The sequence below is a fragment of the Ursus arctos genome, unplaced genomic scaffold (assembly GCF_023065955.2).
Source record: "Ursus arctos isolate Adak ecotype North America unplaced genomic scaffold, UrsArc2.0 scaffold_36, whole genome shotgun sequence".
Classification (NCBI taxonomy): Eukaryota; Metazoa; Chordata; class Mammalia; order Carnivora; family Ursidae; genus Ursus; species Ursus arctos.
In genome coordinates, this window is record NW_026623050.1 from 14,647,983 (window position 1) to 14,674,685 (window position 26,703).

At 36.2% G+C, this 26,703-nt stretch overlaps 1 protein-coding gene across 4 annotated transcripts in view; it reads right to left on the reverse strand.

The window, feature by feature from the left end:
* CEP152 (centrosomal protein 152) overlaps window positions 1-26,703 on the reverse strand; it is a 92,552-nt gene that overhangs the window by 30,531 nt on the left and 35,318 nt on the right. For 3 of the 4 annotated variants that reach the window (XM_048219030.2, XM_057306220.1, XM_057306218.1), the window contains exons 13-18: window positions 14,165-14,369; window positions 7,729-7,857; window positions 6,810-6,919; window positions 5,929-6,057; window positions 5,663-5,795; window positions 1,113-1,298 (exon numbers count right to left, since the gene is read on the reverse strand). In XM_048219030.2, the coding sequence (XP_048074987.1) occupies window positions 1,113-1,298; window positions 5,663-5,795; window positions 5,929-6,057; window positions 6,810-6,919; window positions 7,729-7,857; window positions 14,165-14,369 (892 nt within the window). The remainder of the gene's footprint in view (window positions 1-1,112; window positions 1,299-5,662; window positions 5,796-5,928; window positions 6,058-6,809; window positions 6,920-7,728; window positions 7,858-14,164; window positions 14,370-26,703) is intronic. The other variant, XM_057306221.1, reaches the window with a different exon arrangement.

The window sequence follows — 26,703 nt, forward strand, 5'->3', positions numbered from 1 at the left end:
TTCAAGAAGGGGGGGCATTATTAAAAGAGTGTCTTAATGATAACTTTCTACTTTCAACAGTGTACTGCGATGGATCCAAACACAGTCAGTCTTAGGCAAAACTGTGAAACAGCAAAACTTGCTTTTTCCTTTTCCTGTTTTCCACCTTCTGAGTATCCAGAGTTTTCAAACTGCTTCCCTGGCTACCACAGTCCCAGGTTGTACTGCTGCATTTGAAATGGCAACCTTGTGTAACAGTTTATGCTTTCCGGACAGTCTCACAAAAACATTAGCTCTCTCTCTCATCCTCCTGGCAAATAACTGGTTAGCAAATTCAACTAAAAAACAATTTGCAACAATGTAAAAATAGAGAATTTGTTTTGTGCCATTCAGATCTTATATATGTAAATACATATAACATATATATTCCAGAATATATACTTTTATATTAAAACATGACAAATAAAGGAATTTCAAGCGCCAACACTAGACTAATGAATTGCTATCGGAAGTAGGGAGTTGGGGATGGAAGGCAGGGAAGGCCGAAAGACAGGACAGTGGTCTACTAGTCCACCTTTATGTGGTCCCACCTCCAGTTAGTAGCAATCTTGTGGATAAAAGAATCCAGTTTCAATAAACATGAAAATTTATTTCATTTCCAATTAAGTTTTCAAGAAATTTGGTTCTAAATTTACTAGAAAACTACTAGCGATCTTATTTGCTACTTAGGTAACAGAGGTAATGTTTTGTGCTTCTGAGCTTGCCCAGTCATTACTTCTTTCTTCTAAGCAACAATTCAGGTTATTTATTTCTTATTATAGATTGGTCTAGAGTTATCTGAATCATTCCACAATATGAAATTAGATGTGGGTTTCATTTTGAGGAATCAAAAAAGTGCCCCTCCAAAAACCATTATATCCTGAATTGGGCTGAAGAGTCAAGGGGGGTGAGGAGAGTTTTAAAAAATAAAAAACTAATGTAAGCTGCCTATAGCCCAATTCTGAGATGTGAAATGAATGATTATGTATGTACTTGGCAATTAAAAATTATGTCTGTTCGGAGGAACTGTCTCTCAACAGTTAATATACTACATTTTTAAAACATGGTCACTAGAAAGAAATTTTAACCCACACCTCTTTCTGTTCCTCATCCCAGTGTGATTTGGCTAACATCACTTCATTTTCAACCTGCTGCTTAATATCAGCTTCTTGTTCTTTCAGCCACTTGTTCTTTTCCATCATAAGGGTATCTTGGCACTTTTCTTCAAGTTCCACCTGCAGTTTGCTTACATATTCTTCTCTTTCCTCCAATAGCTGTCTCTTTAAACAAAATTCAAGTAAATATCTCTGTATAACACTAATATTCTCCAAGTCAAATATATAAAATAATGGTTATATGCATGTAAGAGCAGCAACAGAGACAAATGATCTTCCTACATGCCAACTCAATCGGCTTAATAAAATGTCTTGTAAAGACCTTAGATCTCAAATATTGGAAAAAAATTTATAGATGGCCATATTAAAAGAAAAAGCATCTAACTATTCAATAAATATATTCCCAGAAGACCAACTTTTTAAAAATTGAAAATTGAAACTGACATTTATGTTTACACCCCACCCATCACAGGACCCATTAGATATCACAGTCCAGAAAAAAAATGTATACTTCTGGAAGTCTTGTATTTCAGTGCAAGCCAAAAATTATTACTCTATCTTTTTTTTTTTTTTAAAGATTTTATTTATTTATTCGACAGAGATAGAGACAGCCAGCGAGAGAGGGAACACAAGCAGGGGGAGTGGGAGAGGAAGAAGCAGGCTCCCAGCAGAGGAGCCCGATGTGGGGCTCGATCCCATAACGCCGGGATCACGCCCTGAGCCGAAGGCAGACGCTTAACTGCTGTGCCACCCAGGCGCCCCAAAAATTATTACTCTATCTTAAAAGTTATGCATCCTGCAATAAATTCGGATTGGTATATTTTTTTCATTACCAAAGGCTAAATTTCTTATCAAAACTAGCTGAAGCATTATCAAATAGTAACTGTCAAGTGTCAGATAAAATTTAATAATTTGAAGTATTAATATAACATTCTCTATTTACGCTAGGAATCCAACTGATTGAAAAACTCAAATAAAGCTCTACTCAGGGATCAAAATGACCTATAACAGTTTCCATTTGAAATTTTTTAAAACAATTCTCTGGATGTTCCACTGAGATGCCACTGAAGCCCGCAAAATATCATGCCAGAGAAGTATACACTTCACATACCTAAAGCCAGGCAGCAACAGAGTTTGTGCTGTCTCTTTACCATTAATTTCGATTCATGACTACCTGGTTGTCTGGGTTTTTTCTGGTTCACACCTGACCTGGCTTATTTTGGTCCGAACTGCCATCTGATTCCACTCCACCAATGGCATGGGCCAAAAAGATGCCACCAAGTTTTGTTCGGTGTTGTATGATTTCAGAAACTCTCTGGTGACTAAAGGACCCATTTCCTCACAATCAGGTCATGGAAACCATAGTTGTACTAACACTATAGGACAGTCACAGTCACATGGCTGAGAAAGTTGTCCAGGCTCACATCATATATCACTGTTATTTTTTGTTGAGTTTAGAAGGAATCCTCAAATTGTCTTACTTGTGTTTATCTCTCCTTCAGGAGTTGTTTCCATATGTATCTACATTTCTTTTTGACTCACAGCAGAAAACTACCAATTTTATGTGTATTTGTATGTTTGTGCAAAGATCAGCTTTGTTACATAATAAGCCAGCCAAAATTTAACGATAACAAAACTAAACTAAAACAGCAAACATCTATTATTTCTCATGATTCTCTGGGTCAGCTGGGTGGTGGTTCTGACCTAAGTTAACGCAGCTGATCTCTGCAGGCAGTTGAGGTTATATGGTCTAAGATGGCCTCACTCACATCTCTGGGAGTTAGCTTGATGTCTGCTAGAAAGATGACTTGGTCACATGTATCACCAGCCAGCAGGTTATCCCGGATCACTCACATGGTGGTGGTCACAGCATTCCTCAGAGCAGTAAGCCCCAATGCATAAACGCTTTTTAAGGCTTTTTGCATACTGTTTACTAACATCCCATTGGCCAAAGTAAGTCATGTGGCCAAGATCAGATTCAAGGGATGAGAAACAGACCACCTTTTACTGAGAATAGCAACAAAGTCACACTACAACACTACTGCATGCATTCACTGACGGGACGAACCTGTGGCCGTTTTTGCAATCTACCACAGCAAGGAAAACCTTGCTTCCTTCTCTTTACAGAAGTAAAGTCATAGATTTATTGAGCACAGGGATCTGCCATTTGAACATACTACAGGGATATCTAATTTTTAAAGTTTTATCATTAAAGAGAAGTCAATTTTTGGATGGTTTTAAAACAGTTAAACTTGATTTGCATGTCCAGACAGCAAAAGAACTCTAATGTCTAAGGACTGACTTAGCATGGATTATAATTGTATAAATGAGCCTTAAGGTGTATAGAAATGACATTATGAATGGGAATACTGCCCACCTTTGCCTTGTCTGCAAATTCATGACCTCCAATGATTACTACACAGTCTGAAGCATTCTGTGTGTATGACTTTTTCCCCATTTTCTGAACAAGCCAAGCTAACATGTGAGGAAAGTCCTGTGTGTTAATAAAAGTTTTAAAACTTGGAATTGAACTCCTACTTAACCCATAGCCTGACTCAATAAGTGTTTCAGAAAAGAGCACATATGGAACAGGAAAATACACCCTCAGACTCTTGGGGTTACCTATCTTATAAATTCTGTATCCAGACTAAGTTACTGACCTGAAAGCCAACTGCAGGGAAAATGGCTTACATCCTGCAGAGAAGGACTACCCTAAAAGTTCCCTAGCTTCCTTGAGTTCAGTAAGATTCTTCCATGGTGTGCATGTGAAACATTTCCTAGGAAAACAGATTAGTATATATTTGCCTACCTCTGGAGGATATGAAAAGATTAATAAATTCTCTTAATTTTAAAGTTCTGTTCTGACCAGCTTATAAAGATTACTAAGTTTTATAATGGGTTTATGTAAGTCTAAATAAAAACCTAAAGTATTCCCAGAGAAGGAAGGAATTATACTTCTAGTGTGGTAAGTGATCTGGCCCTCTTGGTGGGGGTGGGTATAACGACAAACGCTAGCACAAGGCAGTCTTGCAGGGCGATAAATCTTCTGTACCCTCATCACTCTATACACGTGTTAAATCCCGTGTTAAAAATGTATAGAACTCTACACCAAATGAAAAGAGTCAATTTCACTGTATGACAATTTGAAATTTTTAAAGAAAAAAATTTAACCTCTAAGTTTTTTTGGAAGGGCCAAATAGCAGTTTTAACCTTCCTTCCTGCCCCGGTGCACAAGCGTTCATGAGCCAATATCGTATGTGCTGTTAACTGCAAGTGACTGATTATATGAGATCCAATTTTATAGCTAAATTGATTCTTTTAAAAGTACCAGAAAATATATTCCTGAAAAGAATGACCTCTTTGAGAGAACTGTTCTTCCGTTCTTGTCAATTTATATATTTAAAAAGAAAGAATCACAGTAGAGATCTTCTCCCTATTTTAATTTTTTTTAAACATTACTGAAAGTTAAGTCCTTAATTTCTAAGTAATTTAAGATCCTTTCTAACTTTTATACTGCCAGCACTAACTAAAATAGCTCCCTTTACAAGTTCTTTTTCCATTAGATGATATGGATACATGGCATGTTTTTTTACCATACTAATCTATTCAAAAATAATCAAAATATTAAATGAGCTGAATTCCTCACCTGTTCTTAACTATTGTTTTTAAGTCTGTAGTAGCAATAGCCTGCTTTAATGTAACTTTTTTCAGAAAACCTCTGTATAGAACATTTACTCAAGGCTTTAAAAATACTTTCTAATCTTGACGCAGGTGGCTTTCAAATTGTGGTCTGTAAGCTAGTCCAAAGTGGAAGGGAGAGTCAGACGTGCGTCTGGATGAGACTCCGGCCAGGACAGGGAATAAAAGAGGGGTGACTGTTTACATGTGATTTTACTCCTGGACACTCACCAATGGCAACTTGGAAGATTCAGGCAGGAGGAGGGAGTAGAGTAGCCCCTCCGGCTTCCCTAAAAATGAGAACTTCCCTGAAAGATCGGGTCACACTAACAATGTGACCTTGCTCTCCGTAGCTCCATAGCACCACCTTCCCTGTCGTAAGTCCCAAGTTCAAATTCCTGCCCTTCTCCCCAGAAGAAGAAAATGGCACTTAGCTACTGAAAGAGAAGTGGGTCAGAGGATAATGGGTCTGCAAGACTAGTCTCACAAGACTAGGTAGGTTCACCTGCAGCCAACGAATGACTGCAAAACGAAGATCCTGCGTTTCAGACTCACAGTGACTTGAATCCACTTTTATTTATTTATTTGTAGAACCCTGTTTTGCCTCTTAGAATAAATATATAAGGAAGAATCCTTTTCTCCTATATGTATGCCATTTTCTACTAAGGTTTTAATACTCATCTCAATATTTACTATATTTTTTGAGCTATATTGGTGTGATACCGCCAAAAGTAAAGCGACTTCTCCATATGTGTTCTCCATTTCACAAGAGAACAAGTGGATTGGCTTCCATGACAACAGTGAGGCCAGAGGATGAGATGGAGCAAAGATAATGTGAAATTGTCCCGTACCTTCTCCTGAGCCTGTTGCTCCTTTTCGATGGTCTTCCTGAGAGTCGATTCCAGATCGTCCTTCTCTCTGCACACTTCCAGGTAACATTCTTGCACAGCAGCCATCTCCTTATTCATCTTATCTAAGTCAGACCTTGGACACACAAAACCAGCAATTAAATGACCACAAAACAATACAAGGGCTGCAAAACAATTGCCTCTCAACTACGGAACAGAAGAATATTGTCTCTACAGCTGAAAGGGTACCTACACTCTCTTGTTCTCACCTAAGTTGCAAGCGAGCCCCCTCATAAGCTTCAAAGAGCTGCTGCTTCTCCAAAGCATGCTTTGCTAACAGGCTTTCCCGTATTTGGGCTTTCATGGCTTCATGGTGCTGCTGGTAAGTCCTCTCACACCTGGAAAAAGAGAGTGGACAGTAGAATCTACGGCAGGACCCAGCATTACTAGGAACACCAAGATGAATTGGTTTTTCTTCCTTCCCTACCCACTCCCTCCCTCTGATGCAAATTAGAATTAAGGTCAGGTTGGTTTTCCCCAACCAAAAGTGGTAATAATTAATTCCCAATGGATGAGCTTAAAGAATCTTCAAAATTTTTCTTCAAATGTTTCTAGAGAAAAATTAGAAACTTGGATATGAGAATGCCACAGTCCTTCAAACAGATAATAGTCTTCGGTTGAGGACTGTCTACAAAAAATTAATTGAAATAATAGGGTATAGCTCCACAATTCCAAGGTATCTATATTAAACATAAATACTAGCAGTACCCAACTCACAAGTAAGTTATGTTCCAAAAATCTGTTTCCAAATTTATGATTTGGTATTTGGAAGACATACTCCCTCCCACAGATTTCTTCCTTATAAATAATAGTTTTCCAGACAGTCTATAAAAACCATAAAGCTATACTATTTCAATGAACTACAGTTTTGATGGTGCCACAGAACCCAAAGCACTACACAACACCATTCCCGTGGTAAACGTGTTCCGAATTCTAATTTGAGAAGCCAGGGACTCACTCCTCTTCTTCAGCCTAAGATCTCAGCAGGGAGGGTTCACTCCATAACTTCTCTTGAATCTTTTCTTTTTTAGCACAGGGGGAGGGGGGATGGAGGGTGGAAGCAGGCATTAAACTTCTATATAGATTTTACCTATCCACGGCCTCCTGTTTATCACGGTCAAAATCCTGTACCATTTGTCTCATCTGACTACATAAGTCTTGATTTGTATTTCTCAGTTTTTCTTCAGTTTCTTTAAGTTCCTAAATACAAAAGAATAAAGTAGTAAGAAGAAATAAACATCATTTTCACTGATTAGTCCAATCTTATCTTTTAATATCCTCTGTGCTTTATCTCTACCCTGTAACATTGATATATCATTTTCATAATTCTACAAAGTCTCTTTAAGCCCTATAAGAGTATAGATTCATTTATTTGACAAGTAGCTTTCTGATAGGGTTAAGACTCAAAATTTTGAATTCGTTTTGAACTATATGAAATGAAAACATTTAACCAGAGAAGTATCAGCTAACCAATGTCTTAAAATAAGTCTTGGGGGCGCCTGGGTGGCACAGCGGTTAAGCGTCTGCCTTCGGCTCAGGGCGTGATCCCGGCGTTATGGGATCGAGCCCCACATCAGGCTCCTCTGCTGTGAGCCTGCTTCTTCCTCTCCCACTCCCCCTGCTTGTGTTCCCTCTCTCGCTGGCTGTCTCTGTCTCTGTCGAATAAATAAATAAAATCTTAAAAAAAAAAAAAAATTAAAATAAGTCTTGGAATTCAATAATCTTCACAACTATAAAAATAAACAAGGTTTAACTTTTTGGTCAAAAGAAGAACACCTCTAGTAGCTATGTTTCTCTATAGGCAGGAAACTGGAATTACATTAATTTACCTTCTGATGAAACTACGACCTTATGACCAATAAAGGGAAATAACTGGAATCCTTATTCACCTATTAATAAATCTGTCTACTAAATCACATTGCCTCTGGATTTTTGAAAAGTCTGTTATATCCTATGAATTTAATGAGGTCGTAAAAATTCTCACAAAATATAGGAAATTTTTTAATTACCTGATTTTGTCGTTGTAAAACGTCAATTTCATCTTTAAGTCGCAGAATATCATCTTTGACAATTGTATTAGAAGTAGAAGAGCCAGGCCATAATTGATTAGTTAGGTTTTCTGAGGTCTCTATTTTAGCCTAAATGTTAAAAAGAAATCAAAAGTTTTTCAGGTTTTTAGAAAATTCTAAGTTCTGCTTCTGAACTAATTTCATGCTTACAAAGAAATTGCAAAAACAGCACAATTAATTTCCACATAACTTTTTTTTTTTAAAGCCCATCAAATGTGTTTATTTTTTTATTTTATTTTTTTAATGATTTTTTATTATATTATGTTAGTCACCATACAGTACATCCCCGGTTTCCTATGTAAGGCTCGATGATTCATTAGTTGTGTATAACACCCAGTGCACCATGCAATACGTGCCCTCCTTACTACCCATCACCGGTCTATCCCATTCCCCCAACCCCCTCCCCTCTGAAGTCCTCAGTTTGTTTCTCATAGTCCATAGTCTCTCATGTTTCATTCCCCCTTCTGATTACCCCCCTTTCTTTATCCCTTTATTCCCCTACCGATCATCCTAGTTCTTATGTTCCATAGATGAGAGAAATCATATGATAGTTGTCTTTCTCTGCTTGACTTATTTCACTTAGCATTATCTCCTCCAGTGCTGTCCATGTTGTAGCAAATGTTGAGAACTCGTTCTTTCTGATAGCTGAGTAATATTCCATCGTATATATGGACCACAACTTCTTAATCCAGTCATCTGTTGAAGGGCATCTTGGCTCCTTCCACAATTTAGCTATTGTGGACATTGCTGCTATGAACATTGGGGTGCATATGGCCCTTCTCTTCACTACGTCTGTATCTTTGGGGTATCCATATAACTTTTATCACCGTCCCCAAATACAACCACAGTAACAATGATCAGAATCAGGAAATTAATGAGGATACAGTACTATTAACTAATCTACGGACCCTATACAAAATTCTCCAATTTTCCTCTCACGTCCTTTTTCTAGTTCAGGATCCGATCAACAATTCCACATTGCATTTAGTGGTCATGTCTCCTTAGTCTCCTTCACTCTAGGGACAGTTCAGTCTTTGTCTTTCAAACCTATTTTTTTTTTTAAGAGTGTCAACTAGTTATTTTGTAAGATGCCTTTCAATTTGAGTTTCTCGGATAGTACTTCATTATTAAATTCAGGTCATCCATTTTTGGCATGAATGCCACAGAAGTGACGTGTGTGTTCCTCAGGAAACAGGATGTCAATGTGTGTCATCACTGATGGTGATCAATAAACGAAGGTGATGTCTGCAGGCACGTTCACTGTAAAGTTACAATTTTTCTACTTGTTGTTAGGAATAAGTAGCTTATGAGGAGATACTCTGAGACTATGCAAATATTCTATTTTTTATCTTACGCCCACTAAATTTAGCATCTATTCTATTTCTGTACTTACTTCTTTGTATAATCAGTATTAACTCATAGATCTGTATTTTATTCAACAGGTACAATTTTTAAGACTCATGACAGACTTTGGCAAATTGTTTCCCACAAGGTCATGCAAATGTACACTGCCGGTCTGAGAGAATCAGTCCAACTCTCTTTGCCTCCAACGGCAGTGACTGTCTTGAAATAATTATTGTATGTGATGGGGTAAGGGTAGCCAACAATGGCTTTCATTTGCATTGTTTGCATTGCAGAACCTCTTACATCCCTTCACTGTTCATTTGTTTCTCATCTTCTCAGATTTGCCTGTTTATACGACTTCTCATTTTCCTTGGTTTTCCTTACCTACCTTTATGAATTCTTTATTCATTGCGGGGGCCACAGAGATTTTTTTTTTTTTTTTTTTAAATATCTACTCCATTTGTCTTGTTGGTTGATGTATTTACTTGAAGTCTGAGCTCTGTTCCACAATGGCTAAAAAATATCCTGTGTCAAGATTCATTCTCCTCATTGGGGAGGTAATGCGTATCTCACTCATGTGTAGGGTCACAGAACACCAAGGCTCTGGTTCAGTCTTCCAATTCATAGCCTTCGCTTTTCTTTACAGGGAGACTGCTCCAGTTGTTGACTTTCCCCTGTCACTTGCCATCATTTCCCAGAAGCCACTGCTTCTACTCTAGTCAGAAAAGAGAAGAGCTACGAATACCTACTCTGTGACCTTCTCTCCAGATGTAGGGGTACTAATGAGACTTTCAAGGATTTCACTGACTCATTAGAATGGCTTTCATTTTTTTAACTTGGCCTTCACTTTTTAAAGTTTACAATACTCATCAGTGCTTCTTTCCCCACTGGCAAGTTTTTATTACTATGAAATGACTGAAAATAACATCATACTGATACATGGGAAAACAATTTTCATGGCTATTACACTCAGTTTTGACATAGTATCACACTGCAGGCACACAGGGACTAGGTACTTGTACCTATCAGGACAAAATCCTCATGAAGATCTTTAAAAAGAAAAGGACCACGTGAGTGTCACAAAGAAACTTCTTTCTAAAGTTGGAATACTAAAGACATTACCTTCAAGAAAACGACACGTAATACACCAATTCTCACATTATTTTCCTAATTTCTATGTCTAAAAAGATTCTGGCTAGGAACCTTCTGAGTTGGCTACTGAACATTGCCTATCAAGTACCTTGGAATATGGCTTTAACCACTCGCGGTTAGGTAATGGTCTCTATTGAGTATCAGATACAGAAAGGCCTCTGTGTTTTATTTAGTATGCTAACAAAAAATTCAGTGTAGATATAGGTCTGACTGCTAGACTGATCTTCCTAAGGACCTCACTACATTCTACCTTAATGGCCCAGTTGTTCAATTGGAATGAACAGCACAGGATTTGGTCCACTCCCAATCAGTGCGTAGTGCTGCATATGGATAAGCTCCTAATCTTCAACACTTATGATCCTGGAAATGTCAGAGAGCAGCACTGTTTGAATAGTCAAATGACATGAAAGCAAAAACAGCAGACTCTCTGAGATAACCTTTAATTGTTCTGTGTAAGATAGATATGAGCAAACATAACATATACTATGAGGTTATAAAGCAATAAATACAACAATACTTTTAAATGTTCATAGAAGAAACATGCCAAGTAAGATGACAGTAAATATTTTTGCATGCCTTTTCAATATTTAGAAAGGTTTTAGGAAAGGATCTTGATGACCTAGTTCTCTTTTAAAAGATATCCAAGGAAGCTTAAATTGATATGTTCTTTCTCTTAACATCCCTATAGCAAGCAGAGAAGCTCAACATTATTTCATTAACCTCAGGATTTAATGCCAGCTATGATATTATTCTAAAAATTGATATAATATCTATATAGTTTTGGCTTCAAAGATTCCAGAAAGATTGAGCTTATACAATATAGACTTTCATTCACGCGCCCTACTCCCTAGTTACACCAGCTTATTTCCTACATCCTCTTCTATATACTTCTGCTCAAGGCTGACGTTTCTTCCTACCTTCTCTCCTACATTTATCCTTCAGGACAGAGATCAAGCATTCCCTCCTTAAACACCTCACTAAGGCTTGCTTTACCATCTCCCCTACAAACAAGCCTGGTTATTCCTTCTCAGAGCACTTTGCAACTAGCATCATCCTTATTACACAAAGTTATACATGTCCATCTCCTTACAGATCTATACTGTTGAATATGGTAGCCATTAACCACATATGGCTATTGAGCACTTGAAAAATGTCCATTGACAGATGAACGGATAAAGAAGATGTGCTATACACACACACACACACACATACACACACACACACACAATGGAATATTAGCCACCAAAAAGCATGAAATCTTGCCATTTGCAATGACATGGATGGAACTAGAGGGTATTATGCTAAGCAAAATAAGTCAGAGAAAGACAAATACCATATGATTTCACTCATATGTGGAATTTAAGAAACAAAACAGATGAACGGAGGGAAGGGAAGGAAAAAAAAGACAAAAACAGAGAGGGAGGCAAGGCATAAGAGACTCTTAACTAGAGGAAACAACCCCTCCAGGGTTGCTGGAGGTGAAGTGGGGGGGATTGGGTAACTGGGTGATGGACATTAAAAGGAGGGCACTTGAAGTAACAAGCAGTGGGTTTTGTATGAAACTGATGAATCACTAAATTCTACCTCTGAAACTAATAATACAGTATATGTGTATGTACAGTATATGTACAGTATATGTTAATTAAACAATTTAAATAAAATTTTTTAAAAAAGAAATGTGTCTTGTCCAAATCGAAATGTGCTGTAAGTGGATAATACATGTCAGATTTCAAGGACCTGGCACAAACAAAAAATGTAAACGATCTCAATAATTTCATATTGATTACATATTGAGAAGATAATATTTTGAATATATTGGGTTAAATAAAATATATTATTAAAATTAATTTCACCATTACTTTTACTTTAATGGGATTACTAGAACATTTTAAATTACATATGAGACTCCATTATATTTCTATTGGATAGTGTTGTTCTAGATTCTAAATTCCTTCAAAGGAATGGTCATTGTTTCTTTCCACTGAATCCCATAAGACCTTGCACAGAGTAGCATTAAAAAAAAAAAAAAAAAAAGCTTAAGCTGAATGATTTGCTCTTCCTCCATATATCTCCCAACACTGCTTTCTAATGTTACAGACTACATAGAAAGCTCATTAGAAAAGATGTGGGAAATAAGCAAAGGCATAGTTTGAAGGTGTTCATGGGCTAATTAGATGACAATGAGCTTAAGTGTTTACCTAAGGAAGTACCTGTTGGTTAAATTACTACTTCCTTTCCCCCATCTAGAAAGACGTCTACATGTGTATTAATTCAACAAATATTTAATGAGCAAACATGCAGAAAATCATCAAGACAATACTCCCAAGAAATTCCTATATAGTAAGTGGAAGGACAGACATAAGCTGCAGAGGTTTATGGTAAGTCAGACTTTTAAGAAAAAAAACAAATACGGAGTGCTGAGAAATCACTATGGCAAAAGAGTGGCTGGACAAAAAGAATATTCAACAATGAGATAGCTCCCTTTGATCTATAGAGGCGAAGGTAAAGGTTTAAAAAATTTTTGAAGCATCAGGTGCGCCACCATCACCTGCCACATCTGTGGACCTGTATCTATAAAGCAAATGCCATCAGTAATTTCAGTACAAAACAAAGCAAGAACCATGGATACCTGAGCTAAAGTTCAGATTCAAAACCAGGTCCCTACTCTCTGAAATCTTAGGCTACTCTCACCAAAATACTTGAACTAATCAACTCTAACACAAATTGAGACATGAGCATTTATTCCCATCTTTTTTAAAAACACTTGGAAACAAGACCACTTGATTTAAAGATGTTAAATGTGCTGGAGGGGAGGGAGTTCTTCCTCATTTGGTTAACACTGACATCAACATTGTACTTATCAACTACAGTTACTCAGGAGAAGGAACCAGACTGGGCAGGACTTTAACAGTGAAAACATACTATTATTTTTTGGAAAATAGATAAAATTAAAATTTCATAGTAATAAACATCATAGAACATCTTGCATACTTTAAGAGGATTATTTTAATAAACACAACTCCTTATTTAAAGAATCAGGAGATAAAACGGTACAAAAGGGGGAAGTAAAATTATTTCCATCCTAAAGGGAAAGGAATACACCACCCACATTTGTTTTCCCCCTTCCCTTTCCTTTTAGTTACTAGGTCTTGTATGTATTCTTTTCTATTGAGAGCATAGATGGGCTGGGAGTTGGAAATATGGCAAGGCAGAAAAAGCAGCTGCGAAATGAGGGCAATGTTAGTGATCTCTGTGATAACAAGATCTTGGGGAAATCATCTTGACCTATTCATTAGTCAAGTGTTTTCCTTTTGATAGGCCTAAAGACTGACTCCATGACCTCAGAAGTGTCACATTTTCCTTCAGTTTCATTTTCCTCATCTGTAAAGTGAGGACACTAACTGAAGGATATAAAAGTGGATTCAACGATTCTGACTTAACTGGTTTTGGCACCTATCCCACTCATAACACCACCACTACATAATTAATTTCCTTATATAGAATGATGCTTGTTACAGGAATATGGGCCAGAGAAATCTCATGGACAAAATGCTGAAGGATCTAGTTTGTGGAGCACTTAAGACTATAGAACACTGTTGGTATAAGTCAGTCTTCAGGAAATGCAGACACTTTGTTATGTAGACTGCTTCCTTGGATTTGTGGTAAAGGAATTTTACCTAATTAGCATCTCATTTACAAGATGCCAAGAGGAACTAGAAAATATATTACTTTATGTGGCATTCCCTTCTTTATCCTTTACTTCTAAATAACATCAAATGAGACCCTGGAAGACAAAGGTTTGATTTAAATGTGAAGATTGTAAGCATTTTCTTTATTAAAACTTTTAAAAATGGGTTTTGACTCTACAAATTCTACAAACCTCAACCGTGATGCTCTTTTCATCTTTCTCCACTTGTTGGAGAGCTTCGATTTTCTTACGACAGTCTCTGAGATCATTTTGTAACTGAGACACCAGATGACGCTTCACTGAGTTGCTCCCCAGCAAACGTTGCACTTCTCCTTTCAGCTTCAGAATGACTTCATCTTTCGAAAGCTCATCATTTGGCTCTTCTTGCTGTACAATGCTAATGGAGAAAGTATCATTTTTAATATTAAAGTAACAAATCAAGCATGGTTAGTCCTTGAAACTGACTAACTACAGTTGTGACCATGTTCGGTGACCTATACAACTATACACTAGTATTTCAAAACCAATTTTAAGCTCTGTCATACACAAGGATATCACCCTTGCTATGTCCCCATATATAGAAGTCTATTCATAAGAAGACTTATGCTTCGACCGCCTGCCTCACTGAAAGGAGTTCAAATATGTGAACTTCAATATGGCATGCTTTTTTTGCTTTTGGTTACGTTGTATGCTGTACATGCATGAACTTCATGACTCTAAGAGAAACAACATGAAAATAAAGGAGGCAGTGAAAAGTAAAATACTAGTCATCTAACAATTTCTCTATCTCTTTTATTACTACACAAGTCTGGATAGTTATCTGAGCAATTGGGGCAAAAATAATAAAAAATAAAAGCCATGCTAATTTAATTACAACTTTAGTTTCAATAAATTTCAAAACTGGAATGAGAATGAGAATTCTGCTCCTTGCCATAATAGATTAAAAGTACCAGATTTCTCTTCCTGCGTTAAAAAACAAGAAAACCAAATAAAATACATGAAATGATCATATTCAATCATTAGACAACAGGCAGCACAGCATAATGATCCCTCAGAAAAGGAAAACAAACAACGTGAGCCCTAGGATTGTTCCTGCTTTCTCCTTGGGAAGTTTCCAGCCTGCAGCACAGGGAGAGAAAAGCCAAAGACAGCCCAGCAGTCTCACCAAGTTGCAGAGTTCAGTTTGGGAAGGACAAAACAGCTAGAATTTGATGAGGGAAATACTATGGGAACGGTAACTACACAGAAAGAGAGCACTAGAGATTTGTATATCCGTGTGAGAATATTACTGCAAGGCCAGAGAAAGAACCACAGGAAAGGAATAGGGATGGGAATACTGGGGGTGGCAATGAACCATGGTGGAAAGACCTCCTAATTCACAAAATATCAAATACTGCCTTCGTAATGGGGCCAACTTAGCTCCAGATTAAATAAAGGCTGCTCTAAAAAGATGGAAAAACATTCCATGCTCATGGATCGGAAGAATAAACATAGTTAAAATGTCTATGCTACCCAGAGCAATCTACACTTTCAACACCGTCCCGATAAAAATACCAATGACATTTTTCAAAGAGCTGGAACAAACAATCTTAAAATTTGTGTGGAACCAGAAAAGACCCCGAATTGCCAAGGAAATGTTGAAAAAGAAAAACAAAGCTGGGGGCATCACGTTGCCTGATTTCAAGCTATATTACAAAGCTGTGATCACCAAGACAGCATGGTACCGGCACAAAAACAGACACATAGACCAATGGAACAGAACACAGACTCCAGAAATGGACCCTCGGCTCTATGGTCAACTAATCTTTGACAACGCAGGAAAAAACATCCAGTGGAAAAAAGACAGTCTCTTCAATAAATGGTGCTAGGAAAATTGGACAGCTATATACAAAAGAATGAAACTTGACCACTCTCTCACACCATACACAAAGATAAACTCCAAATGGATGAGAGACCTCGATGTGAGACAGGAATCCATCAAAATCCTAGAGGAGAACACAGGCTGTAACCTCTTCGACATTAGCCACAGCACCTTCTTTCATGACACGTCTCCAAAGGCAAGAGAAACAAAAGAAAAAACGAACTTGTGGGACTTTATTAAGATAAAAAGTTTCTGGGGCGCCTGGGTGGCACAGCGGTTAAGCGTCTGCCTTCGGCTCAGGGCGTGATCCTGGCGTTATGGGATCGAGCCCTGCATCAGGCTCCTCTGCTATGAGCCTGCTTCTTCCTCTCCCACTTCCCCTGCTTGTGTTCCCTCTCTCGCTGGCTGTCTCTATCTCTGTCGAATAAATAAATAAAATCTTTAAAAAAAAAAAAAGATAAAAAGTTTCTGCACAGCCAAGGAAACAGTCATCAAAACAAAGAGGCAACCCACAGAATGGGACAAGTATTTGCAAATGACACTACAGATAAAAGACTGGTATCCAAGATCTACAAAGAACCTCTCAAACTCAATACACAAGAAACAATCAAATCAAAAAATGGGCAGAAGATATGAACAGACACTTTTCCCGTGAAGACATACAAATGGCTAACAGACACATGAAGAAATGTCCAAAATCATTAGCCCAGGGAAATTCAAATCAAAACCACACTGAGATACCACCTTACGCCAGTTAGAATGGCAAAAATTGACAAGGCAGGAAACAACAATTGTTGGAGAGGATGTGGAGAAAGGGGATCCCTCTTACATTGTTGGTGGGAATGCAAGTTGGTACAGCCACTTGGGAAAACAGTGTGGAGGTCCCTCAAAAAGTTAAAAATAGAGCTACCCTCTGACCCAGCAATTGCACTACTGGGTATTTACCCCAAAGATACAGACATAGTGAAGAGAAGGGCCATATGCACCCCAATGTTCATAGAAGCTTTGTCCACAATAGCTAAACCGTGGAAGGAGACGAGATGCCCTTCAATGGATGAATGGATAAAGATGTGGTCCATATATACAATGGAATATTACTCAGCCATCAGAAAGAACGATTACCCAACATTTGCAGCAGCATGGACAGAACTGGAGGAGATTATGCTAAGTGAAATAAGTCAAGCAGAGAAAGACAATTATCATATGGTTTCACTCATTTATGGAACATAAGGAATAGTAGGGGGATCAGTAGGAGAAGAAGGGAAGAATGAAGGGGGGGTAAACAGAAGGGGGAATGTACCACGAGAAACTATGGACTCTGGGGAAAAAAATTAGGGTTTCAGAGGGGAAGGGGGTGGGGAGTTGGGCTAGGCCAGTGATGGGTATTAAGGAGGGCATGTATTGCATGGAGCACTGGGTCTTATACGCAAACAATGAATCATGGAACACTACATCAAAAACTAATGTTGTACTGTATGGTGACTAATATAATAAAAAATTTAAATAAATAAATAAATAAATAAGTAAATAAATAAAGGCTGCTCTAAATCTGACCTAACAAAACGTATAAAGGACCAAATGGATTCCAAAACCTTAAAAGGATCAAATGGATTCCAGGAAACTTAAGTGTGCCACAGAAAAATGACAATATTTTTTAAAATACAACAAAATCTAACATCTCAAATATAAAATTCAAAATGTCCAGCATCCAATCAAAATTTACCATACATGCAAATAAGAAAATATAAACCAGAACCAGGAGAAAAATCAATCAATAGAAACTGACTCAGCAATGATGCTGGCAGTAGAACTAATTACATTCCATGTGTTCAAGGTAAAAAACATGAACACAATGAGAAATAAAGGATACAATAATGACCCAAACTGAACTTAGACCAAAAATTACAACATCTGAAATGAAAAATATCCTGGATGAGATTAACAGCTTATTTAATATTGCAGAAAAGATCAGCAGACATAAAGACATAAGAGTAGAACTCCACAAAATTAAACGCAGAAAGAAAGAAGACTAAAACAGAAATGTACTGAGCATGTTAAGTTTTCTAACCCATTGTAACTGAAATCCCAGAAGAGAAGAGAGGAAGGGGACAGAAAAAAATTTATTTTTTTAAAGATTTTATTTATTTCAGAGAGAGAGAAAGAGCAAGGACAAGCGGGAGAGGGGCAAAGGGGGGGGGGGGAAGCAGACTCCCTGCTGAGCAGGGAGCCTGATGTGGGGCTCTATCCCAGAACCCTGGGATCATGACCCGAGATGAAGGCAGACGCTTAATGGACTGAGCCACCCAGGCACCCGTCCCAATTTTTCTTTAATGATCAAAATTCTATTTGATGCAAATTAAAATCTATAAGCTCAATGAATCTCAAGCAGAAAACGAAGAAAACGACCATAAGTTACATTAACACCAAATTGCTGAAAACCAAGATAAAGAAAGAGCACAGGAAAACTCCTGGAGAGTAGAAAACCAGAGAAAGGAGTGATGAATTCTGTACATAAATATGTATAAGCCTAATTCTAAGCCCTGAACTATGCATGCACAGAACAGACCCAAAAACCAGCAGAGCAAATATTTGGAGAATTTAACTGAAATTTGAACCTCACGCACAAATCTCACAATGACTAACTTTTGAGCGATGCATACAAGGACAGATTCAAACCAATGTGGCAAAGGCTTGGACAAATAAACTGAGATCTGAAACACCCACACAAGTTTCTACACAACATAAAAATCTCAACATCTAATACAGGCATACCATGGTGTATCGCAGATCTGGTTACACACCACCACAGAAAAGCAAATATTTCAGTAAAGTGACTCAAATGAAGTCAACTAAGTGAGCAATAGCATTATGTCTAAAAAACAATATACAAACTTTAAAAAATACTTTATTGCTAAAACATGCTGATCATTGTCTGAGCTTTTAGCAAGTTGTAATCATATATCACAGATCACCAAAACAAATGTAATAATAACAAACTTTGTGAAATACAGTAAGAATTACCAAAATGTGACACAGAGACATGAGATTAACACTGTTGGCAAAATGGCATCAAGAGACTTGCTTAATGCAGGGTTGCCAATTTGTAAAGAAAATACGGTATCTGCAAAGCACAATAAAACAAGGTGTGCCTGTATATAATCTAAAATTACTCGACATTCAACTAACCAAGAAAATGGACCAATGTGCAAGAAAAAAGAAAATCTATAGATGATGAAAATGCTGGAGCTATTACAGAGTTTTCAAAGTTTAAAGCAGCTGCAATGTCTCTGTTCTATGAAATAAAAGGAAACGTATTTAAAATGAATGAAAAGATAGGAATTTTCAACAAATAAAAACTATAAAGGAACCAAATAGAAATTTTCTCTTTGAAAAATACATCTGAAAGTTAAAAGAAAAAAAAAAAAAAAAGCCCTCACTGGGCAAGCTTAATAGAACAGAGATAACAGAAGAAAGAATGAGTGAACTTGAAAATAGCTCAACAGAAATTACCCAATATGAAAACCGAATAAAAAATTGGAAAAAAATGAAGTGTCTCAGGAACTGTGGGACAATATAAAAAAATTTAAGTTGTATAACTGGAGACCTAGAGCAGGAGAGAAGAAAGAAGCAGTGATAGAAAGAATATTTGAATAATGGTCAACATTTCACAAATCTGGTAAAAGACATAATAAATTTACATTTTCAATAAGCTCAGTGAACCCCAAATGAAATGAACTAAAAAAAAAACAAAAAACACTTAAGACACATCATAAAGTGCTGAAAAGGGGAAAAAAAATCTTGAAAACAACAAAAGAAAAACAACACATTACACACAAGATAAAGGTCCAAATAACAACAGGTTTCTCTTCAGAAACCACCAAGGCCAGAGACAGTAGAAGAACATATCTTTAAAATTCTGAAATAAAAGAACAGTTGATCCAGAATTCTATAATCAGCAAATAAAATGACATCTTCATATAAGGAAGCTTAGAAGAAATGCTCAAGAAAATTCTTCAATCTAAAGGAAAATGTTATCTATTAAAAAACTACAAAACATTACCGGAGAGAAACTAAAGAAGACATAAAGAGAGGGGTACAATATGCATATTCTGAAATTGGAAGGCTCAATTTTTTTCTTCCTCCAGCTTTATTTAGGTATAAATGACAAACAGCAATTTCTTAAGATGTCAATTTTCCCCAGATTGGTCTACAGAGTCAACACAATCCCAATTAAAACTCCAGCAGATTTTGTTGTAGAAATTGACTAGCTAATCATTAAATTTATTTTGAAATGCAAAGAACTTAGAATACTCAAAACCATTTTGAAAATAAAGTTGAAGGACTTGTTCAACACATTTCAAGACTTACTGTAAAGCTACAGTATCAAGACTGTTGTTAACAAAAAGAACAGGGGAAACGAATGGAGAGTACAGAAACAGGACACAAATGGTCAACTAATTATCAACAAAGATATCAAGGCAATTCAACGTGGACAGAAAGGTTTTTCTGACAAATGGTATAAGATCAGCTGGATATTGATATGAAAAAAATGGACATCAATCCTTACCTCATACCATACTAAAAAACGAATTCTTAATGGATTGTAGATATAAACGTAAGAGATGAAACTATCAAATTTCTAAAGTCCTAAGAAAATTTTTTTGACACAGTTGCATTAGAACAAAAAATCATTAACTTTTTTAAAAGAGACAACTGATAAGTTTGAATTCATAAAAACTTAAACTTTTGCTCTTCATAAGATACATTAAGAACATGATAAGGTAAGCCAGAGTGGAAGAAAATATTCACAACATATATATCAGAGAAAGGGCTTGTATCCTGGACTAAATAAAGACCAAATGACATATACAAATGGCAATTAAGCACACCAGGAAAAAAAGAAGAAGAAGAAAGGGAAAGAAAAGCACATCAAAAGAAGCTTAGGGGCATCTAGGTGGCTCAGTCAGTTAAGCGTCCAACTTTTGATTTCGGCTCAGGTCATGATCTCAGAGTTGTGAGATTGAGCCCAGCATCGTGCTCCCTCCGTGCTGGGCCTGAGCCTGCTTAAAATTCTCTCTCTCCCTCTGCCCCACCCCTCCCTCGTGCACATGTTCTCTCTCTCTCCCTCTCTCTCAAATAGATAAAAAAAAAGATGCTTAGATCATTGGTCATTAGGTAAATAAAAATTAAACCACAATAAGAGTATCACTACACACACTACAAATGCTCAAATTAAAAAGATTAATACCACCAAGTTTTAACAACAATGTAGAACAAAGGAAACTTCAGACATTGCTCTGGTAATGCAAAATAGTATAGCCACTTTGAAAAACAGCATTCATGCTATCAATTCCAGATAAAAGAAAGCAGAGGAACTGTAATGTAACCTTAAAGAGAAAGCAATTTGGAGCTTAAGTGAAACAAAAAAGCTACAATTACCTCCATTAGCAAATAATATCATTTTATCTAGAAAAACCTAAAATATAATGGAAAAACTACTACAAACAATAAGAGAATTAAAAAGTAACAGGTTATAACAAAAAAATAGAGAAATCATATGTAAAACTCAAGAAATATTAGAAATGAATACACTACTTACTATTAAAAAATATCTAAGCATCAATTTTACAAGAATTGTGCAAAAACCTAAATATAAAAAATTCCAAAACACTCTTGAGAGACAAAAATAGATTTAAGCAAATGAAAAGGATTTGGATAAAAAAATTCAACATCATAATAACATCAATTCTCCCTAGGTGAATGTATATCCCTAGGTGAATGTAATGTGATCCTAAAAAATATATTCTCAGGATTTTTTTTCCTGGAGTAGAACAAGTTAATTATAAAGTTCATTTGCACGTGTCAACAAGCAAGAATAATCAGAAAAACCCTAACAAAAACAGCAATTCCGGAGAGATGGTAAAACTAAAGTTAAGGCAAAGCACTAAAGCTTTTAGAAGGCAGCATAGGATAACAGGCAAGGTTTTTTATTTTTGTTCTTGTTTTTTAAGATTTATTTATTTTAGAGAGAGAGCATGCAAGTGCGTGAGTAAACAGGGACAGAGGGAGAAAGAGAATCCTTCAGTCGACTCTATGCTGAGTGCAGAGCCCCACATGGGGCTGGATCCCAAGACCCTGAGACCATGACCTGAGCAGAAACCAAGAGTCTGCCACTTAACCAACTGAGACACCCAGGCACCCCAACAGGAAAGATTTCTTAAAGGGAACAAAAAAGCACTAACCATGATTGATAAATCTGACTAAAATTTAAAAAAACTTCCATTCATCAAAAGACAAATTAAAAGGTTAAAAAGTGAGAAGGCATTTACAATACACATAACCATCAAAGAACTCATATCTGGAACAGATATTTAAAAAAGAAGAAACTCCTACAAATCAACAGAACACACGCACAAACTCATTTAAAAACTGAGGCGGGACATGAACAAGTCACACACACACACACACACACACACACACACACACACACTCCCACCCACCACCCACCCTACACCCAAAGGCCAATGAACAGGTTTTTTCTCCAGTGGAGCCCCATCTCAATAGTAATCCAGGATAATGCAAATTAAAACTACAATAAAATATCATTACACATTAAATGGCTGAAAGTAAAAAACTTAAAATATCAAGTGCTGGCAAAGAGAGCAACTAAGACTTTCGTACACTTCTCGTGGAGATGTAAATTGGCACAAGCACTATGAAAACAGTTTGGCATTACCTCTTAAAGTTGAAATACATATACTACAACCAATTTCACCTCTAAGTATATACCCAACAGAAATGTATGCACATTGTACTAGGAAGTAACATTAAGAATCTATGGTTAATAGAATGGAAAAAAAACCTGGAATATTCATACAAATAAAGATACACACTAAATATTTATACATATAAATGAATGAGCTACAGTTACATGCTACACCATGAGTCTCACAACAAAATGTTAAGTGAGAAAAAGTCTAAAGAACACCTATATATAAGAAAAACACAAAGCCAGCATTCATGCTTAATGGAGAATGACTGAATGCTTCCCTGTAAGATGAGGAGCAAAACAAGAATACCAGTTTTTACCACTTCTATTCAACATTGTACTAGAGATTCTAGCTGGAGCAATTAGTCAAGGAAAAAAATAAAAGGCATCCAGATTAGAAAGAAAGACATAAAATGATCTCTATTTTCAGGTGACATGATCCTATACATAAAAAATCCTAAGGAATCCACTAAAAAACTATTTGAACTAAATTAACAAGTTCGACAATGTGTCAGGATACAACATCAATATATATAAAATCAATTCTATCTTATTACACAAGGAATTAACCACCTGAAAATAAAATTAAGAAAACAATCCAGCAAAACGAATAGCCAAGAGAATAAAATACCTAGGAGTAAATTTAACAAAAAAGTATATGACTAGTACACCGAAAACCACAAAAATACAAAATACATGAGTAGTACACTGAAAGGGATTAAAGAAGACCTAAATAAATGGAAAGACATCCTGTGTTCAGGAATCAGAACCCAATATTGCTAAGATAGCAATACTCCCCTAACTTGATCTACAGACTACATGTAACCCCAATCAAAATCCCACGTGGTTTCTGTATGAAATTAATAAACTGATCCTAAAATTTATATGGAAATGCAAGAGACCCAGAATAGCCCAAGCAATATTGGAAAAGAAGACAAAGTTGAAAGATTCATACTTCCCAATTTCAAAACTTACTACAGCAAGACAGTATGGAACTGGTATAAGGACAGACACATAGATCAACGGAATAGAAGTGAGAGTCCAGAAATAAACCCTCATAGAGTCAACTGATTTCTGACAAAGATGTCAAAACTATTTTGGTACTGGGACAACTAGATATTCACGTGCAAAAGAATGAAGTTCTACGTCACATCATATAGTAAAAATTAATTCAAAATGAATCCAAGACCTAATGTAAGAGATAAAACTCTTGAAGAAGACATAAGTATAAATCTTCAGGACCTGGGGTTAGAGAATGATTTCTTAGAAAATCAAAAGCACAAGCAACCAAGGAAAAAGTATGTTAAAATTAAAGACTTTTGTGCTTCAGAGGATGCTATCAAGAAAGTGAAAAGACAACCGAGAAGAGAAAATACTTGCAAATCATATATCTGACAAGGGACTTGTATTCGGAATATATAAAGAACTCTCAAAACCAATAAAAGGACAAACCAATTTTAAAATGGGCAAAAGATTTGAAGGGATCTCTCCAAAGAAGATATACAAATGGCCAATAAACACAGTAAAAGATGTTCAACATAATTAGCCATCAAATAAAAACGTCATTAGCAAATCAAAGCCAAATAGCAAGCGTTGGCAAGGATATAAAAAAATTGGAACCTTCATACATCGCTGGTGGAAATATAAAATGGTGCAGCCACTTTGGAAAACAGTATGACCATTTTTTGAAATGCTAAACATAGAATTACCACACTACCCAGCAATTCCACTCCCAGACAAGCAGTTGCCCTCGAATAACATGGGTTTGAACTGCGCAGGTCCACTTATACATGGATATTTTTTTGATACAGTACAGTATCGTAAATGTATTTTCTCTTCCTTACGAGTGTCTCAACATTTTCTTTTCTCTAGCTTTTTTAATGTAAGAATATATAATACACATAACATACAAAATATGTGTTAATCAACAGTTTATGTTCTTGGTAAGGTTTCCGGTCAACAGCAGCCTATTAGCAGTAAGTTTTTGGAAAGTCAAAAGTCATATGCAGATTATCAACCACACAGTAGGTCAGCGCCCCTAACCTAAGCGCTGATCAAGGGTCTAGTGTATATCTAAGAGAAATGAAAACATATATCCACACAAATTTGTGCACAAATATTCCTAGCAGCATTAATCATAATAGCCAAAAAGCAGAAACTCAAATAAATGTCCATCAGCTGATGCATGAGTAAGTCAAAGGTGATATATATTCGCACAATGGAATATTATTTGGCTACAAAAAGGAATGAAGCACTGATACATGCTGCAACATGGATGAACCTTGAAAGCATTATGCTAAGTGAAAGAAGCCAGTTATAAAACACCACATACTATATAATTCCATTCATGTGAAATGTACAGAAAAGGCAAATCCATAGATAAAAGGTATATTAGTGATTGCCTAGAGCTGTGAGGACAAGAAGGGGTAATGAGGAATGTAGGTATAGGGTTTCTTTTTTGGGATGTTGAAATGTTCTAAATTAGGTTGTGGTACTGGTTGCACAACTCCCAATACACAAAACACCACTGAACTGTAAACTTCAAATGGGTCAATTTTACGGTGTTTTAAATACAGCTCAATAAAATTATAGAAGAAAAAAATACCATCTAATGTATGAGTTGCATTATATAAAGGGAAACCTAATCTATAGTGTTTAGGTATGAATAATTAGGTCTTACGAGACAACAAAAAACAGAAAACAATTGCTATGGCAGTTAGGATAGTAGTTAACTTCAAGGTTATGACTGGAAAGAGGCATATGAACAGCTGCTGGCAACGTTTATATCTGGGTGGTGGTTTCATGGGCATTCACTTTAAAAATCAGTCGTTAAGCTGTACGCTTACGTTTCATGCACTTTTCTCAATTTTCAAAGGTTTAAAAAGTAACATAAGACTGTAAAACTTACTAGAAAAATACCATCAAGAAATCATACAGGTAGAGAGTGATGGATCTACCGCATAAAAATTTTAAACAGGAAAACTCTCAGCACCGGCTAGGAAACACAGAAACAGGTATTGCCACACAGTAATAAACTATGGAGCTGCTTGGCGCTATGTATCAAAAACCTCAAATACGTGTACACCGCTTAGCAAGGATATTCACCCACATCTTAACGAAATAAAGATGTACATAAAGACATGACTACAACGATGCTTGTATTAATATTGCATTACTTATCATAAAAAAATTTAAGTGTATTACCATAGTTCCTTCATCCATATATCCATCAGTAATTATAAACAAAAATATTGTCATCTATAGATTTCAGAATATACTAAGTCAAAGAACAAATTATCAAACAATATATTCAATATTAGTTTATCTTTTAGAAATATACAAAATCAGATAATGTGGAAATTATACACCAAAATGTTAAAAGTGGTTTTCTTCATGGGAGGTGAAGTAAGATGATGTTGCTTTTAATTCTCTTCTTTTAATCGGTATTTTCTAATTTTAGGAAATTAGAGGAAATAATAAGGGGAAAAGTTACTTTTGAAAAGAAATAAGGAGTTGATAGTATGTACCCTTAATATGATGTGATGAAAATGGCACCTCATCTTTACGGTCTTCCTCCACAAAAACCATGAGAAAAATATAATCATAAAAGAAACATCAAATTCTAAGAGGGGCTTCCTATAAAATACTTGACCAGTATTTTTCAAAACTGTCAAGGTCATCAAAAACAAGGAAAGTTAAGAGGAACCTAAGGAAACCTGACTCCTAAGCGTGACGTGGTATCCTGGATATAATCCTGGAACAGAAAAAGGACATCAGGCAAGAACTGAGAACATCCAAATAAACTATGGACATTAGTTAATAATAATGTGTCAGTATTAGTTCATTAATTGTAGCAAAGGTTCCAGGCTGGTGTAAGATGTTAATAGAGGAAAATGAGTACAGAATATAGGGAAACTCTTGTACAAATTTTTCTGGTAATCTAAAACTGTTCTAAAAAACTAAAAGGTAGTTCTAAAAAGAGAAATAAATAAAAGTATTTGAGTTCAATTTTTACTATTCTTCAGTTCCAGATGATTCCAAATGAAATGTTAGAAGATATATATATATCTGAACATATATATATGTTTACACACACACACA